Raw genomic sequence first — 18,789 nt, forward strand, 5'->3', positions numbered from 1 at the left:
CATTGTTTTTAAAGTTACAGACTAACATGGCTACCCTTCTGAGCCATTCTTACAATGTACTCCTTCCAAATGATTTTTATCTTCTCCTCAAGCAAGTGATAAAAAACTAGAGAGGTCTAAATATTCTGTCTATTATAAGAAGCTCAGGCTTTCTTTTGAGTTTCCATGCTTTTGAGAGTTTAAGTCTGAACCTAAACATTATTGCATACTCTCTCATTGTATTCAATTTCCTTTGACTGATTTTGCTACAGGCCTGATCCTGCCATTACTCTGCACACTGTGTACCAACTAGAAGAAAATGTATACAAGCTCCTACTTAAGTCACCAGGGCAAGAAAATGTCTACTAGTAAAAGCAGGAAGCATGTTATGGAAGCTCACATTTCTTACAGTATTATATGCAGAAGTATATCTTGATCTTGGATTTTTCTTTTACCATTCCCAACAACTGGGCGAACATTTCCAGGTTTACAAATGATACTAAACCAAAGAAATGAGCTAATCAAGTATTTGACCTTTCTGAAGGACTGAAAGAGTATTAAACTCTTATGTTCAGCCCATCTTCACCTACGTACACCTGCGTCAACACAAAGAGTCTGGCCCTGATATGGAAAGTTAACGAAACGTAACCTCCATCTGTTTAAGTGCTTTCCTGAATAGGAGCCTCAATTCCCAGGACGATAATAGAGAAAACCTAGGTCATCATCAGTGGAAAGGCAAGAATACTGAAATCTCTAGGAAAACTGTAAGATGGAAATCTAAACATGCAGGAAATATTCCTTTTCAATGCACCCTTATAGGGAATCCCATATAGTTACATATTGTTAATTTAATGATAACAAATTAAAACCATAATGCAAGACTGAAAACCCTATAAGGCTTTTTTTAGGAGACAGCAAACGTTTAACTCTTACCAACAAATTTCTGAGGCATAGAGCTCTTACGTTTGGCGACGTTACTTGCTAGTCTATCCAGCACGAGCGATCTCTCTGACCCTATCTTGCACAAGTCTTCAGCCATTTCACTCTGGTTAGTTTCCTCTTTTATGACTGAAATCAAATGACATCAGAAGGGTTAGGCACGCATGCTCCATTCTAATGGAACTATCATTTTAGTATCGTGCTAGTCAGACTTTTCCATTCTTAATGCAACCAACTAAAACCTGGAACTTACAGGCACAGACTGACTCTATGTGTTTGTACCATTGTCCCTGAGGCAGACTAGATCAGTAACCATGTTCCCCTCAAACAAGATGTACAAAGTACAACTACATCTTTGGGGAGTTGATCCTCTGTTGCTCTGTGACTTGTCTAGTTATTTGCACTGATGCAAAATGGATGCCTAACATGATCATTCTGTAGTTTTACATCCACTTTATAATGGTCAAACTGATGACACATAGTGCAGGAGGCCGGAGAACCAAGCTCGAAGATCTTTGGCTGCATCTAGATTGGCATGATTTTCTGGAAATGCTTTTAACGGAAAAGTTTTCTGTTAAAAGCATTTTCGGAACAGAGCGTCTAGATTGGCACGGACGCTTTTCCGCAAAAGCACTTTTTGCGGAAAAGCGTCCGTGCCAATCTATACGCGCTTTTCCGCAAAAAAGCCCCGATCGCCATTTTCGCAATCGGGGCTTTTTTGCGCAAAACAAATCTGAGCTGTCTACACTGGCCCTTTTGCGCAAAAGCTTTGCGCAAAAGGAACTTTTGCCTGAACGGGAGCAAAACAGTATTTCTGCAAGAAGCACTGATTTCTTACAGTAGGAAGTCAGTGCTTTTGCGGAAATTCAAGCGGCCAGTGTAGACAGCTGGCAAGCTTTTCCGGAAAAGCGGCTGATTTTCCGGAAAAACTGGCCAGTCTGGACACAGCCTTTTAGTATTACATCTGATAGGAAGTACTCTACCACTTACCCTCCCCCTACGACCTTTTAAAAACAGAAAATCCCAGCACAATATCCATTGCCTCAATAGAAATGGGACATGGCTATCATTTTGTACAGAAGACTACTGTATCTATAATTTATGCACAAAACAACTTCTCTGACAGTTCCCTATTACTCTACTTCCCTGATATAGTGTTAGTCATTAAAATCCAATTTTAGCTAATCCAGTGGCTAAACATATTTATCATAGAGCATTGACCTTCTGCACTCAGACTGCTTTCTGACTTCCTGCTGCTGCAAAGAAGTATTACGTTTAAGAAAGGAAGCCCAGCAAAGAGATTCTGAGCTATGAGCCACTAGGAAAAAGGTTCCAGTGATGTCACTTTGCTGAAATTGCCTATGGAAGTTGAAGGGGGAAGATGAGAATAAAAAGCCACAATACCAGCTCTGTGAGGACGAACTATATCTATTCTGAGCATCCAACGTGTGAAGGAGACGAAGATTATCAAGTGTGTGTAACACATACTAAGTGATTGTTTTCTGGGGGGAAGATGGGGTGGTAGGTTTAGTTTTATTTTTTACGAGAAGATGAAATTATAAGGCAGATATCTGATCATCAAGTAATAAAGCATGAATGATTTAGGTATTTATTCTGCAAGCTATCTTATGTTCTATGTATGCTGGTGACACATGTTATCCTCTCAATAATTGTGCCGACGTATTTATGGATGCTTATATGGTTGTGTTAACTGGGCACCTAAAAGAAAATATCTGTTGCCAACATAAAAGGAATAAGCAAAACCAATTGACTGCCATGCTAGCAATATCTATGTATCAATTCAAGAATATTAGACACACCCAAAGTGGGTGAGGTAATATCTTTTATTGGACCAACTTCTGTTGCTGTGTAAGCTTGAAAAACCTGTCTCTGTCACCCATAGAAGTTGGTCCAAAAAAGATATTACCTCATCCACCTTGTCTCTCTAACGTTAACAATATGTCATTTAAATGGCAGCCTGGTAGAAGAGGCTAGGCTATATTGTGCCTGGAGGTTAACAGGCTAGTGGGGCGGATCAGGAGAGGGCACTGTTAAGTGCTCTCAGAGAAGAGTGCCCCCATGGAAGCAACTAGGAACCAACAGCAGGAGCAGCCTAGCAGGTCTCAAACCACTGCTGCAGAATAACACTGCTCACTTATTGAAGTGCTCACTGTAGTGACTGGATCCTAAACCATTTATGATTTTAAAGACTGTGACCTACACCTTCAATAGCATCTGGAGGTGATCAGTCAGTCAGCACAGGGCACTGCTGTTGCATCCTTATTACAATGCACTCTATTAAAGAGGAAAGCTCTTGATGTTTTCCAAGAATACCTTAAAGCGTATGTTCTACCAATCCAATTTAGAAGACTCTAAAGGGTAGAAATCTTTGATAAAGGCCCAAAGTAACAAATACTCATTGCTTCTAAAGGAGACAATGACAAATAGCAGTTCCTATATTGCCATCACAAGGCAAACACATCCATGGTATCCAGCAATGCAGCACAATATATTTCCAAAGAATTAAAGGAAGGCTAGCACATGATTTCAGTGTTTTGGGGGGTTTTAATGAAAAATGGCAAGCAAACTTTTAAGCCAAAAAAACAGTATTTTTTTCAGTTTTTGGAAATTGACATTCATAACTCCCACATCTTCCTCAAAAAAAAATGGGTGGAGGGTTTTGGTTACTAACACCTGAAAATTGATTCTGTTTTCATGTTTTCACTGAATTTTTTGTGGGAACAAAAAAATTAACCCACTTTGATATCCAGAGGTGAATGCCATACTGCCAAGAAAGAGGACAGCAAGATGCGTTATGCCATACCAGCTATTTATAGCCAGTATGGCATACTGAAAAGTCACCGAACTGCCCCTAACACCTACATGGAGCTGCCTCTCCTCCAGCTCTGTCTGTTACACCAGCAGCCCTGCAGCCAGAGGAGCTGCCTGCATTCTGCTCCTTTCCTCACTACCTTCCCCTCCCTCCCACCAAGGAAAGGAGCAGAACTCCAAGCCCTGTTCTCTCCCTCCATCCCCAACCTGCCTCCAGCCCTGTCCTCCAGCAGGACTGCTGCTGTACAGAGGGAGCTGGAGAAGAGGCAGCTCTGTGGAAGGACAGTGGGTGTGGCTGTGGCTTCTCCCATTTTCCTGGCTGGCAAAGGGCAGAGCAGGAAAAATAGCAGGGGTGGAGTCACATGAAGAGGTCACATGATCCCCTTAGTTGGACTGCCCCCTTCACAGGGAAGAAATTTATTTTAATTTCATCCTGCTAATATTTGTATATGTCTACAACATCTATCTGTGTGACTTCATGGCTGTACTAGGCCATATCTTCACTGACTGATGCTGTTCACATACTAAACCACAAGAGTACAGCTTAGTCAATTAAGTTTTCATAGTTTGTCTTTTCTGATATCCTACATATTACTTGGAGGGTCTCATTTGTTCCTATTGAAATCAACAGCAAAACTCGCACTTAGGTCTGTAGAAATAATAGCAGATACTAAGATGACATTCTAGCCCCACTGAAGTTACTTGGAGCTTTGCCATTGACTGCAATGGGGCCAGCATTTCACCCCAAATTTCCTTCAAATTCAGACAAAATGAAAGAAAATATGTGGTTCCCCTCATTCTTCCCTTCTCTTTTGGATCTGCCTGAATTAAGTACGGTTCCCAGTGAGATCTATCATGCTCCTAAAAAGCATTTTAGAAATCGATTGCTTAATACTTCTTCATTTAGTCTAGACAAAATACTAGGAATTATGCTGTGGAGAATAAGCTTGCAGTAACAAGGAGATGGACCCGATGACCTTACTCCTCATTTCTATGATTCTAGTATCAATACAACAATCAGTGGGACTTTATTACCATTGTAATAGCTCCATAATGCATTCTGAAAAGCTGTATGAACAGCAGTTGTTGCATATAAGACTGACTTTTCTGAATATGAAAACATGCATTTAAAACTATCTTTAAATTCCAAAAAGACCTTGCCCCATTCTGACTGCTTTGTTGCATATTTACTATTTTAGAGCTACAATATTTTTAAAATTGAAAAATGGCATCTGTAATCAAACTGTTTGTGATGAGCTAGGGAGCCTTTCAACACTTTTTTTTAAAATGAAAATCAGGTTTATCAATTGAGAAATAATACCAATTTTTGTTAAAGTAGAATCCCTGGCAAAATACAGCAGTTAGAATATATGCTAATCCTTCCATTTTACTCCTGGTTTCTAAAATCAAAGTCATAGTAAATATAATAGGTATCTGTATGACATTTTTTCTTAAGAGCTACTTATGATCATGCCAAATTTCAATCTGATTCAGATATTAAATATTGAGCTGAACAACCCTAACTGCTGTGAACATATAAGCTTTGGGTTTATAATAAGCACAGTCCCATAAATCTATGTTATTTTTTATTAAAGTTTCTGGTTAGTGATTGGAGCTTCATCTGCATATTTTTCTTTATTAATAATATTTTATTTTCAGCAAGTAACTGGAAAGCTAACACAGATTTTGGCTTTATTTTGCCACAGATGTTTTGAACCTTTCTGCCAGGCACTGGAAATTTTAAACCCCAAGAGACTATTTGCTTCTAAATCCTATCACCACATTACGGAATAAAAATCACTGCCTGAAATATGTTAGTTTCAGCTTTCCTCCTATTAATACATTTTCCAATCCCTCAATAAAATTAGGAGTGCTGATTTAACATGCTGTCTGTCAGAAGAATCTCAGCTACATTCAGTGATATTATTATGTGCATATACTTTACATTTTCTTGTAACATGTAAAAACATATTCAAGTGCTGTACAGATACACAATGTTAAATAAGGCATCATTGAAAATAGGTCAGAGATAATGTACCATTTTGTCATTTAATGAAATGAATAATATATATTTACAAGATCAAAAAGGTAAGCAAGGAATGTATTTTATCAGATGGACTGTAACCTTAAATTCCTCTGTACATTGATACTATACTCTCCACCTGAACTAATGCCTACAAACATGTATGGTATAATCACCTCTGATGATCAGTCTCAGTTTGAGCAAGACTGCTCAATTTCAGGCACAATTTCAGATTCAGTATTCTCGTAGGGATAGATTATGGCCCTGCCACATGCCCTAAGCACGGGATCAAGTGTTGGTGCACAGGGCCCAAGGGAAAAAAGTGTGTTGCAGAGTGGCATGATTTCCTTCCCTACTTCCTCTTTGGTTAGGATGGGTGCCTACCAACAGCAAATTATCACTCTCTCCAAATTGGCTCTTCTGGGTTAGTCAGTGCATTGTGGGGCAGAGCTAAGGTTCATCTCTCTTTCGCCTCACCTGCTTGGCCTGGGAGGAATAGTTGGCACTGAGCACCTACTCATTGCTGTGCACTAAGACCCAAGGTTGAGAAAGAATGTGAGTGTGTGTGTTCCCCCCTCCCTTATACCAAAGGTGCACATTCTGGAGTAAATCTTATTGGCGGTGCAAATTACTTTTTTAACAAGAGTTTATATCTCTGAGTATTGAAATCTGTAGGACTCAAAATAAAGAGGGAAGTTTCAGTCCTATGAATTCTTTAGGCTGAACAGCTGGTGAGCTAAGGAGTTCCAAGTCATGTAGCTGGTTACTGGAAGGTGATGTTTCTATCTGACAGTCAAAATTGGCCTTCATACCTTAGCTTGATTGTTTTAGATTGGAGCCAAGAAAATGAAATATGAATTAAGTATAGAAATAACTCTGTATAATTATCTGACTAGCCCCACTAGACCATTCCTTGACAATTAATAAGTTAGAGGAGGTTACAGGTTCCCGGCACACCCTTACTGCTTTTGACTCCTACCTGGATACAAGCTGCCTGAAAGGCTCATGGTTTGCAAATAATTGTGGCAGCGTTCCTTATGTTCTTCTAAAGAGCTGCGCTGTTTATAGCTTCGGCCACAGTATCCACATTTGTGAGGTTTGCCAACTGCAGAAAACACAATTAGCAAATGAGTTAAGTTAAATATCTGACAATAACAATGATAACAACAAGAAATCATTCATGCTATCACCATACACAGCCAACAATCAATGGAGTTTTGGGGACTCTAAAAACAATGAGAATGTAGTTATCTATTTATTTATTTTAGAAATGTCTGTCTGTTCAAGAACTCGTTAAGTGGTAAGAGCTAAGACCACCAAATTTGGTATGCAGCTTCTTTTTATCTTAAATCAAAGCAGGGTTAAGGTTTGTTTATGCCAAGGAAATGGGAAGAGCTGGGAATAGGACTGTTTTCCATAACATGGAAAGGGAAGGGATGGAGAGAGGAGGGCCCATAGAGGAGGGGCGTGATACTGAAAGTGTCCACTGAGGGCAGTCAGCACAGGGGAGAGCTATAATGCAAAGAGTTCACTGGAGACAAGCACAACACCAAGAGAGTGGCCAGTAGGGCTGGGGCTCCACTATCTTACCTGCCACCAGACCATGTAAGTAGCCTCCCTGCCCCAAATCCTTTCCCTGCTTCAGCCCTTGGCTGCAATATCAGAGGGGAGGGAGAGCCAAGGCCCCTGGCATCTGGTTGGGAGAGAAAGTTCTGACGAATGGGACCCCCTAACCTGAGCCCCCACTTCGCCTTCAGCCCTCACTCTCACATTCCCCACATTCCCAACCTCCTACCCTGTCGCTCCTCCACATTCCCAAGGCCCTGCCCTGACTCCTGCACCCCATACACCATCAGCCCCCCTGTCCTGAAGGACCCCAGCAACACTGGATAAGTCTTCTAGTAGCCTCTAATTTAAAGACCAGCTGATACAAATAGGCATAGCTCAATTGAAATCAACAGAATTATCCTGATTTACATCAGCCAAAGAATCTAGCCTTAAATCTTCAAAACAAGGACAATCTCAGTTTCCCCACACATTCGGTGTGTCATTTGTCCTGACTGGTTTCCTTCTCTGCTTTGGAACTGACCCAAATATCTGGGGCAAATATAGTATCATAATTTTGTCTTGGTGACTCATGATAAGCAACTGCACAATCAGAGAACCACAGAGGCACCAAATACCTCAAAGGATGTTGGCAAATATGTTTAAGTATTGTTTGCCAGGTTTTGTAAAATGAAGATGAGGGTATTGATAACTGTTTCTTTAAAGTTAAAGGCTTTGCAAAATTCTAGGACTGATGATGTTAAAATCCTGGGTTCTCAATTTGAAAATTACCTCAGGATGCTGGGATCCCACTTTCTGTAATTTCAGAACCTTGGACGCTACCCCTTAGAATGTATTATATTGGGCAACTGCCAGTTTGGCAGAAAAGATCGCAGCACTACAAACCTTCCTTCATTCTTTGCCTATGTGCCTCTGCTTTGGAGTGGGGCAGAATTCTCAGTTTGATGAGTAAAGAACTGTACGGAGGAGAAGACAGTTCAGGTTCAAAGTCCAGAGACTGCCAACTGTGATGACTGTTTTTGTGGGGGTAGACAACTCTCCACCAGTTCTGATGAAATAAGAACCATCTTTATCCTTTACTTAAAACTGAAGCCCAATCCAAGCAGAGCCTTTTTTAAGGTTCAAATAAGTCTTGGATAATTTTTATAAAAATATTTTTATTTTCTTGGCTTTGTCAGAATCCAGAAAGAAAAGCATTGAAATTTCAAGACAGAGGCTCTGCTTGTGGTGTTTCTACCATGATGACCATGAAAGTACTGGGGAATTTTACAACCATGACCGTTCACATGAGATTTCTGGCCCAAAATCTGTAGACTTGTAAGACTGGCTAGTTTTGCTAAGGAGCTATACTTTTGGATGGTTATACAACCTTCATGTTTGAGTTTCACTTACCATCACTGTCAGCTAGGAACTGGATTGGGATCACCAATATACTTGCATGCCTTGATGTCACTTTGCTAATAATAATATTGTGTATTTATATAGTGTCTCATGTCCTACAGAATCTCAAAATTTTATTCAAACTGTACAGAAAACACTTCACCTACATTTGGAGTAGAATGCTACAGCGGCTAAATAGCATAAAGCACAACACAATACTTGTTTAGGTAGGAAGTGAAGAGGAATACTGTATCACCTTGAAATAGCAATTCTAAATAAGCAGAATGCATTTATACCCAGTTCAGAAAAAAATCTATATGCAGGACATTATTTAAGTGCATGCTTAAGTCCCACTGAAATCAATGAGCTTAAGCACAAGTTTAACATTAAGCTTCTGTTTCAATTGTTTTCTGAATTAGGAACTGATATAAGCAAAATCCAAAGAGAATTTTATTTAGACACTTGGGAGAACACCACTGTTTTTACAAACAGAGCAATCTTTAGTGAGCACTTGTGGCCTCGTATTAAAAAAATGGTAAGTCCAGAGCCTGCTACCACCAGACAAGGTCATTGGCTCCATGCTAAACTTCAAAGAGCAAATGACCAACATCACTACAGGAAGCATAAGGGGATTCCCTTGGAAGCCTCCTGCCCAAATACTCAGCAGGCTTATTCCAGCTTGATTTGTGAAAAATGATGAAATCACAGCCCCAGTTGGCATGGTTACTGGCTACTTTTATTGGTGAAGGTACTATTTTGGATTTGCTTCTCAGTAGGACCATGATGCTGTGAACTTTTTAAACACTAAGAAGCCTTATTCAGTGAAATACTCATGCACAAGCATGAGTATTTTAGAAAATATTTATCCATAAGACTCCATTAGAGTCGTTTTAATTTAAGAAATACCAACCCCTATCTGAAACATCTAACAGTAAAATTTAGTACAAATCATGTGTTGTCCACAATGGGTGGAAATAATCTCATATTCAGACCCAACATTAAACCTGTGCATTACTCATACCTTCATTTGAGGGATTAAGTGGGATTTAACTGGTCCAGAGGCCTCAAGCAGCCTCTACACCACGGTACATTTCACTCTGACTACATCTAGACTACAGGCTTCTTGCGCAAAAAGCTTTTTTGGAAGAGATCTTCTGAAAAAACTTTTTCGAAATAGAGCGTTCACACTGCAACAGCGCATAGAAAAAGTGATCTTTTTTGAAAGATAGCATCAGACGCTCTCTCGCATGTAAGCAGTGATTGTTGTGAATGGAATGGCCACCAGGGCACCTGCGCTTTTTCCTCTTTCCTCTTCTTCCGAAAAAACCTCGCTCTTCCCCATCCACACACACATTTTTGTAAAAGAACGCTTTCGCAAAAGGCTTCTTCCTCATAGAATGAGGGTTACCAATTGCTCAAAAAGCCCTCTGTTCTTTCGATTTACTGTCGAAAGAATGCACTTGCAGTGTGGACATAACAAGTTTTGTTGGAAAAATGGCCATTTTTCCGAGAAAACTCTGGACTAAACATAGCCTCAGATGCAATCCTTATTCATGCAAGTAGTCCCATTAAAGGGGTTGTTCCCCTAAGGGTTGAAACATCAGAACCCAACATGGAAATTTCCAACCAGCCTGGGGCCAAGAAATAAAGAAAAGATGATTATTTGGGGTTGCTAAAATAAATAGAATTGTGACGAGGCTTTCTCACTGTTCAACGTTTGCAGCTAATCACTTTTTGTTTATATCCCAAGCTGGTTAAGCCTGAAATGAGACCACTTGCACCCTAACCTAAGCAGTCTTTGCAGACTTAGTGGCAGTGAGCATGAACATTACACCTCGCCCTGACCAGGAAGTAAGCAAACTTTGTCCAAAAAGTGCTTGGATGTGGTTACTTACCAGAATGAGTCCTCAGGTGGCCCGTGAGGGCATCCCTGCGTCGGCAGGCATAGTTGCACAAGTGACATTTGAAGGGTTTTTCGCCCGAATGCAACTTTATGTGGCGGAGGAGATTGCCTTTCTGAGTAAACGAGGCTCCACACTGACTGCAGTGGAAAGGGCGTTCCCCTACAAGGAAAAGGAGAAATATGTGAGAACAAAAATCTTACATAGGAACAAGAGAAAGATTTCAGTGAGAAAGTTGTTTTCTCACTGGTGCTCTATGACTTCCACCGGCTGCAGGTTTGATATAACATGAGGCTTTCAGACTAAACCTGCCAGTTTCTTAACGCTTCACTGGCTGGGTCAATTTGATCTGAAAATCTAATTTTTTTTTTCTAAATCAGAATGGCACATCACAATGCAAATTCAAACTCATTTAAATAAAGTGACTGCAACATTTTGTGTTGAAGAGCCACTCTTCCTGATCAGCAGTTTTGGAATAAACCAATATCCAATTTTGCATGTTGTGGCATTTGGTGGGGTTTTTAATGTGGCTTTTTTCAAAGGGTCTTTAAAATATGCCACTGAAGCAGCAAAATAAAAAGGAAACTCATTAAAAATGCATTTCAGGATCACAAGTTCATTTCAGCGTTACATTCTTATATTTAAATGAAAGGCACTTCATTATAACAGTTATAATAACTTCTTTTCATTTACATTTTCCCTGTATTTTCCCTTTCAATTTCTTCTCCATTACCTGTCTGTCCCTAAGCAGCCAAATCAGGAAAGAGACAGAAAAAAGAGAGAGAAAAATAAAATGAGAAGTTAAGACAGTGTAAAGGAAACCCAGCACCTTCCATACAAAAGTCCTGACCTCCCCTAGACAGGATATGAACATAAGAGTTATATTAATGTGCTGTGCTTTTCTCCACTTCAGATAAAAAAAATCCAACCATTTAAGGAAGCACAGTCATTTGTCTAAATTGGTACACTTTATCAAGGGAGAAAGTGAGAATGCCAAACCAAAGATGTAAATATAGCTTTAGGCTGCATCTAGATTGGCATGATTTTCCGGAAATGCTTTTAACAGAAAAGTTTTCCATTAAAAGCATTTTCGGAACAGAGCATCTAGATTGGGACGGATGGTTTTCCGCAAAAGCACTTTGTGCGGAAAAGCGTCCGTGCCAATCTAGACGCGTCCTCAAAAAAGCCCCTATCGCCATTTTCACCATTGGGGCTTTTTTGCGGAAAACAAATCTGAGCTGTCTACACTGGCTCTTTTGCGCAAAAGCTTTGCGCAAAAGGAACTTTTGCCTGAACGGGAGCAGAATAGTATTTCCACAAGAAGCACTGATTTCTTACAGTAGGAAGTCAGTGCTTTTGCGGAAATTCAAGCAGCCAGTGTAGACAGCTGGCAAGTTTTTCTGGAAAAGTGGCTGATTTTCCAGAAAAACTGGCCAGTCTAGACACAGCCTTTTGTTTGGGGTTTTGGCTTTTTCGTATTGCTTTTTGAAATTGCTATGCTCTTTTGAGGTACCTGATATTTTAAAATTTCTGCAAAGTGGCATATGTGTTTAAAGTTGCACCAAATGCGACAATTTACATAAAAAAGGAATCATGTGTATCATCTTCCCCAAATCCTTCTATCATTCCTGTTAGCCATAAGAAATCCCAGAGTGTGTCATCAAGCCAACCTTTGAAACTAATTTTCTCACATTTGTTTGTCCTAAAGGAAAACTAAAATAATTTAAACTCAGCTAATGTTTTACTGATAAAATTGATCTTTTTTTTAGTAAAGATATGTACAATGCAAAAGAATAATACATGTTTAACAAAATCTAATCAGTAAATACTTCCTTTTCCCCCCAACCCATATGAACATCTCTTCTTATCTTGCACATTTAGAAATACCTAGCTTGTGTGTGAAAGCATACAAAAACAAGCTATAACCATTCTCGCTACTGCATAATATGGCTAGATAGCTCAGCAACAAACAGATAGAAGCGAAGCTCACTCTGATCTATGAAGAATCCTTTGCTTGGGTGATCTCTATAATCAGGGTCAGATTCCTTAACATTCAAAACTGTGCTAATGGGAAACTATTCTGTGAAAAGGAGCATTTGACCAAATGTCCTCAGGAAAGTCTGAATCTCCCGTTTTAGGAAACGTGTTCCTGTCTTCATCACGGCCCACATATTATTTAGGCACTTAAACTCCTGTTGGAATTAATGAGAGTTTGGTGCCTAAATACCATTGAAGATCTGGTTCCCAAAAAAGAAACAGATTCTCTTGGCTAGTGTAAAATGGTGCAGCTCTACTGAAGTCTGATGAACAAGCCCCAGGGTTGTACAAAATGATCATTTGAGAAGAGGTTATTTACAATATGGGTTGCAAAGATCTGAGTGGTTAATGGAGTCTGCCTCTCGTTTGTACTCTCTACATCTCTGTAGCAATTAATAGAAGAGATATTTTTGAGGGTGGAGTGAAACAGTAACTGAGAAGCCAGTTCACATTGACCATCACAAATACAGAGGAAACAGTTAATTCTTACTAAGCAGCTTTTCTGTCATCATTTCAATTAGCTTTACTTTGAGAAGCAAAAGAAGAAAAAATAAGGATGATAAAAGCATGCAGGGAGAGGCATGCAGAGTAAGACTGAAAAGCTGTGTACTCTCTAATGCTATATAATTCACAATAAGAGCATTTATTAGGGAACGAATACTTCAGTCACTGTATTGCAACAACTGAAAATACCTCTGCACTAAAAGAGAGTCCATCCATGTAAATTTGCTCCCACTACCCAAACTGTCCACTCTACAGCTATGGGGATGTAAAAGCATGTACTCACTATGGGACCTAATGGACCAAATAACCTTCAACAAGAATGGCAAGTCAGTCCAGGATCTATCTAGGAATACCACTGGCCATGAGAACCTCACACAGAATGAAAGACACTAGTTCGCAGAAAGTAAATTTTGTCTTTTTATATGAGAAATCTGGTTTAACTGTTTTATTGATTTCCTGTCTAGGCACTATTTAATTTCCTCTTAAGTGTCAGTGGCCCTAGCTAGGTCTTAACATAGAGATGAATTTCAATCCCCCTTGAGCAAAGTTTATCACATCCTCCTTACTTGCATGTTTTTCATCCCTACTAAAACATTTCTTATTGCAAGTGCACTCACATACACATTCACATGTGTAGGTGGACTATTTTTAGAGGTCCACATTGCCATTTGAAAATTTTAGGGGTCCACAATGGTTTTCAATTTTTTTTTCATTTGTGGACCCCTAAAAATTTCAAATGGAAGTGCAGACCCCATTATAAATTTTAGATATAGTTGGTGGACTTCAGGTTGAAAACAGGTGCTATATGGTAATGACAAGCTTTTATGGACCTCTTAGACATAGTTTGCAGACCCTCGGGGTCTGCAGCCACAGGTTGAAAATCACTGCTTTAACCACTGACACAAACCAGATACACAGGACCCTCAAAGCATGTCAATCTTGACCTGCAACAAGTCCTCTCCAAAACATTCTGCCAATCACATGATATTATGGGGATTATTCTGAAAGGTGTGGAACACTAGCATCTCCGTTTGGCTTCAATGAGTATTGTGGATGCTCAAGCAACCTTCAACATCAAGCCATATATGTTATTTTCATAAGCTGGAAAAATAAGGACGATGTTGAGATGGCCAGAGCCCTCTCCATTAGTGATTTTAGCTAAGTGTCCCCCTATAGCTAGGTGTCAGATGCACACAGCCATCACTATATCTGATGGCTCCTAATATGGTGCATTAGTGCACTCAGGTCCTGACAGGTGAAAATATACCACCCTACCTGCTTACTGGAGAATGTGTATGAATTCTTCAAATGATCAATAGCAGAAGGCTATTGGTGACTTTGGCTAATGGATCCCATGCTCAGAGGTCTGAGAATCAGTAAGCATGCCTTTTTCATTTTAAAAGTGCTTTCTGAAAAATTTAACATGAAAGGAACAATAGGCTGAATATCATCAACCGGATAACAGATTGGGGGCCAGATAGTCATGAATGCATTCCTCTAGTACAATAAGGAGAAGCTGGTAACAATATTGGTGTGCAGTCTGGGTCTTATAGCTACTCACAGACTGGAGTGGGCAGAAAATATCAGGTGCTACTCTGCATATCTACACTTGGCAGGTGTTTTCATTAAATGTAATTATGTCTTTTTATCAGGTCAGGCAGTCATTATATTTTGGCGTTTTAGTGTGCCAGGGTTTTATTCATTTATCAAATATTTATTTAAGAGCCCTTCACTGTATATGCAGGTTTTACATGAATTAGCAGCAAAGTAATTCATTTGCAAGGCTTATTCCCTCATCAGGCACATATTGAAATGGGCTTCGGCATAGTCAGTTAAATGTCTTTAATAGCGTATCCCATTTCCACTTTAATTTTCACAACAGACCTGAAAGGGAACCAGTTACTGCTATTTCCCTCTGACATCCCTTTAATTTAGAATAGCTGATCCTGATCCTGAGCGCCTTCTCCAATCCCTGCACAAGATGAGCTCCAATGGACTTCAGCAAAGATTTTCTCACAAAAGGAGTTCAGTATCAGACCCTGTTCAAAGCACTGACTTGATCAGACAAGCTCACAGGACAATTAAGGAACCTAACTTAGGACTTGTGGTTTCATTTATAATAAAAAAATGATGTGGATTCTAATGAGTGCACTAAAGCATGCATGGTGTTTTCCGCACCATTCTACATGCTATATACTTTAATTGCATCCTGTGGGCCAAATTAATAATCCTAAAGGTTGCTGTGAAGAGGACCAACACTTCACTAGGACTTCTTGAAGGTCTTGGGCCTAATGCTCCATCGCTCTTCATGTTGTGTATCCATTTACACCTGTGCTAAAAAGTGAGTACAAATTTGTCAGTCTAGGTTAGTAACATTTTATACTCACTCTGCGCAGATATAAATGACTCCACCTGCTTCAAAGCAGAGGAAATTTGGGCTCAGGGTATACTTCCATGGGTACCGAGAGTGAGGAATGTTCACAAGTGGATTCTGCTATGCCATTTTGAAAGATGTTGCATACAGTCCACCCAGAACTGCTTACCACTCTTTGGTATATGGAGATAGGGAGAGTTGTGTCCAGGTATGCCCCCATGTAAATTATTCACCACTGCCATTAGTATCATCTCCATGAACATCTCTGCTTTACAGAAACTTCTATGAGAGAAATCTCTCTTCTGTGAGGAAATGCTAGAGAGATAAGGGGTCTCCACCTCCCCTCATCCCCAAATCCTGCCATGCAACCACACTGGAACACACACAACTTGACCCCTCTAGGTATTGTTACCACCCCTCTTCTGTGATCATCACAGAAATTTGCAGAGGGACTATACAAGGCCTAGTTCAGTGGTGGGGAATGTTAGGCCCGGGGCTGGATGTGGCCCCTGGCTTGCCTGGATGTGACCCCCAAGGCTCAGGACTCCCCCCCCCCCCAGGCACTGGGGAGCCTGTGCTGGCACTCCAGCCCTCCTGAAACCGCACCATGGGGCTGGAGCACAGAGAATCTACTACCTAGGCCCTCCTAGGTTCTGGTGTGCAAGGGGAATAGGGGGAGTGTCATTCTCCTTAGTCAGGGGCCATATCAGTGAGGTTTTTTTGTTTTGTTGTTGTTTGTTTCTCACTTGTATGCGGTCCCCGACTGAGTTTTCTCTGAGTCAGAAGCCCCTGACCCAAAAGAGGTTCACTTGGCCAAGTTCAATGCAAGTATTGCTGAAACTCTGTTCTGAAGACTTAGGGCCTCATTCTACCTCTATGGACAAGCAGGAATTTTACCCAGGATTCATTCACAGGTCTGAGAAGCTCTGAAACACTTTTAGAGGGCTTTTTGTTTTCTTTTCTTTGTCTGTTTTGTTTTTCAAACATGGAAGTATCTTTCCTCCCTGTTCATTGTATCAGACTTTTTGCAAATAATAAATTAGCTTCATCATGCAAGTAGCTTAATACTACAGCCAGAAGCTTTGGGCTGACCAAAAACACAGCTTCTTGCATATTATTATATCTTCCTAAAAATAACTCTCTGGCTAAACAAGAGTTTCCATATTAAGTCTATTTCAATTCATGCAACTCTATTATCTTTATACCATTATATGTTGAGCCAACTGGGCCTGTCAAAAGAACTCTTGTGGACATTTTATCAGCTTTCAAAGAAGTACACTAACATTCAATGAAAGAAAAACCACCAAACCCTTTACTATAGCTCTCAAGTACATAGCAGTATCACACTTTCAATAACTTTTCATTGCGTTTTTCAATAAAGATGCAAAATATCTGCTTTTCTCATGAAGGATACATGGTATTTTGAAAAAGATTTCTAAACATCACCATGATCATTGCTTATCACTACTCAATGTTCTGTTATTGTAGCTTGGGCAGTTGCATTTAAAATGATAAACACCAGAGTTGGAAAGGTTGTTCTGGGTCATTTCATGCATCTTCACCAGTTAGTGCATTACTGGTCTCTACATTAAAACCCATAACTATTTTATTTAGCCTGCTCCTGAATGACTCTAGGGCTTCATCTAGACTACAGGATTCTTTCGGAAGAAGCTTTTCTGGAAGAGATCTTCCGAAAAAACTTCTTCCGAAAGAGAGCATCCACACTGCAAAAGTGCACAGAAAAAGCATTCTGCTTTTTGAAAGAGAGAGTACAGACTGAATGGACACTCTCTCCCACGTAAGCTGTGATTGCAATGGACGGAATGGCCACCAGGGCACCTGTGCTTTTTTTTTTTTCCTCTTCTTCCGAAATAATTCTCTCTTCCCCATCCACACATGCCTTTCTGTGAAAGAGCTTTTTCACAAAAGGGCTTCTTCCTCGTAGAATGAGGATTACCAATGCCGGAAAAACAACAAATGTTTTCTCGATTTTCTTGTGGAAGAACACAATTGCAGTGTGGACGTTCCTCAAATTTTGTCGGAAAAACAACAAATGGAAACTCTAGGTGAATTCTTCCCTTTCATACCCAACAATCTGGGCTACAATTTTAGGCTCTGATCCTGCAACTGGCTATATACAGCTCAGCCCTATGCCTGTGACAAGTTTCAGCACTAAGTTCAGAGTGACCCATCCTCAGGCACAGTCAATGGCAGGATCATGTTTTTAGGCCTTACTATGTGGTGTTATGATCATTAGTTCCTATGTTCTATGAGGCTCATTAGAACAAGAGAATCCAAAGAGAAGAGCTGCAGCATCGTGATAATGAAAAGCTACCATATGTGAAAAAACAACTTCCTTCCATGACTCTTTGAAGTCCTGCTGAGGAGTTTCAGATGATCATTAAAATGGGCTTTTATTCTGTAAAGTGTTTGCCATGAAATCAATTATGGTTGTTTACAGAAATTATGAAAAAAGATTCTTAGATTTGCAATTTAATTAATTTGTGACATTTGAATAACATGATCTTTATGCAGTGAAGGAAATATGAGAACAATATTTTCTTAATAGTGCAAAACAATTCAAAAAATGTTCATGTAATTTTGTCTTCATTAAAAAAAACCATGCCAATGGAATGCCTTTGGAATCAATGTAACTAGGATAATTTACTATTGTTGATGGTATAAAGGAATAAATGATATATTTATGTATGTCTCATTGTGGTTATACAAAGGGGTCTCAACCATTTCTTTCTGAGACCCTCCCCCAAAATGTTATCAAAGCTGCATGCCCATCTGTGCCACAGTGGTTTTTCTGCACATAAAAGCAAGGACCAGCATTAAGGAGTAGAAAGCAGGGCAATCACCTCGTAGACCTTACACCACAGGGGGCTCTCAAAGTTAAATTACTTAGGCTTTAGCCCTATGTGATGGGGTTTCAGGTTTTTCTCTGGGCCCCAAGAAGTCTAATGCCACCCTTGCTTCGCAGACCCCCCCCCCCAGAAGCCTGCTTACAGTCTCCGTGCCGCCCCGAATGGATAGTCAAGTATCACTGAGTTATACAATAGCACATTAGAGCTGTAACCTTAAATCATGGGTTCCTTTTCAATTTAGGACTCTCTGGGTTGGAGCCAATTAACTTTAGGAGGAATCTTGCTTCATTTCAAATTCAGAATGGAACGGCTCAGTAACACAGTTTCAAATGCTTAAGGAAGCAGCAATGTTATTATAAAAGGGAACATGGTTCTAACACTCAC

At 39.9% G+C, this 18,789-nt stretch overlaps 1 protein-coding gene across 15 annotated transcripts in view; it reads right to left on the reverse strand.

Annotated features, from left to right (window-relative positions):
• The window catches only part of IKZF1 (IKAROS family zinc finger 1), a 128,843-nt gene that overhangs the window by 15,473 nt on the left and 94,581 nt on the right, over window positions 1-18,789 (reverse strand). For 9 of the 15 annotated variants that reach the window (XM_075921685.1, XM_075921684.1, XM_075921677.1 and 6 more), the window contains 3 exons: window positions 10,615-10,782; window positions 6,753-6,878; window positions 913-1,047 (listed from right to left, as the gene is read on the reverse strand). In XM_075921685.1, coding sequence (XP_075777800.1) covers window positions 913-1,047; window positions 6,753-6,780 — 163 coding nt within the window. In that variant the 5' untranslated portion in view covers window positions 6,781-6,878; window positions 10,615-10,782. The remainder of the gene's footprint in view (window positions 1-912; window positions 1,048-6,752; window positions 6,879-10,614; window positions 10,783-18,789) is intronic. The other 6 variants (XM_006136358.4, XM_075921674.1, XM_075921676.1 and 3 more) reach the window with 2 other exon arrangements.

Source organism: Pelodiscus sinensis, chromosome 2, assembly GCF_049634645.1.
Source record: "Pelodiscus sinensis isolate JC-2024 chromosome 2, ASM4963464v1, whole genome shotgun sequence".
Lineage (NCBI taxonomy): Eukaryota > Metazoa > Chordata > Testudines > Trionychidae > Pelodiscus > Pelodiscus sinensis.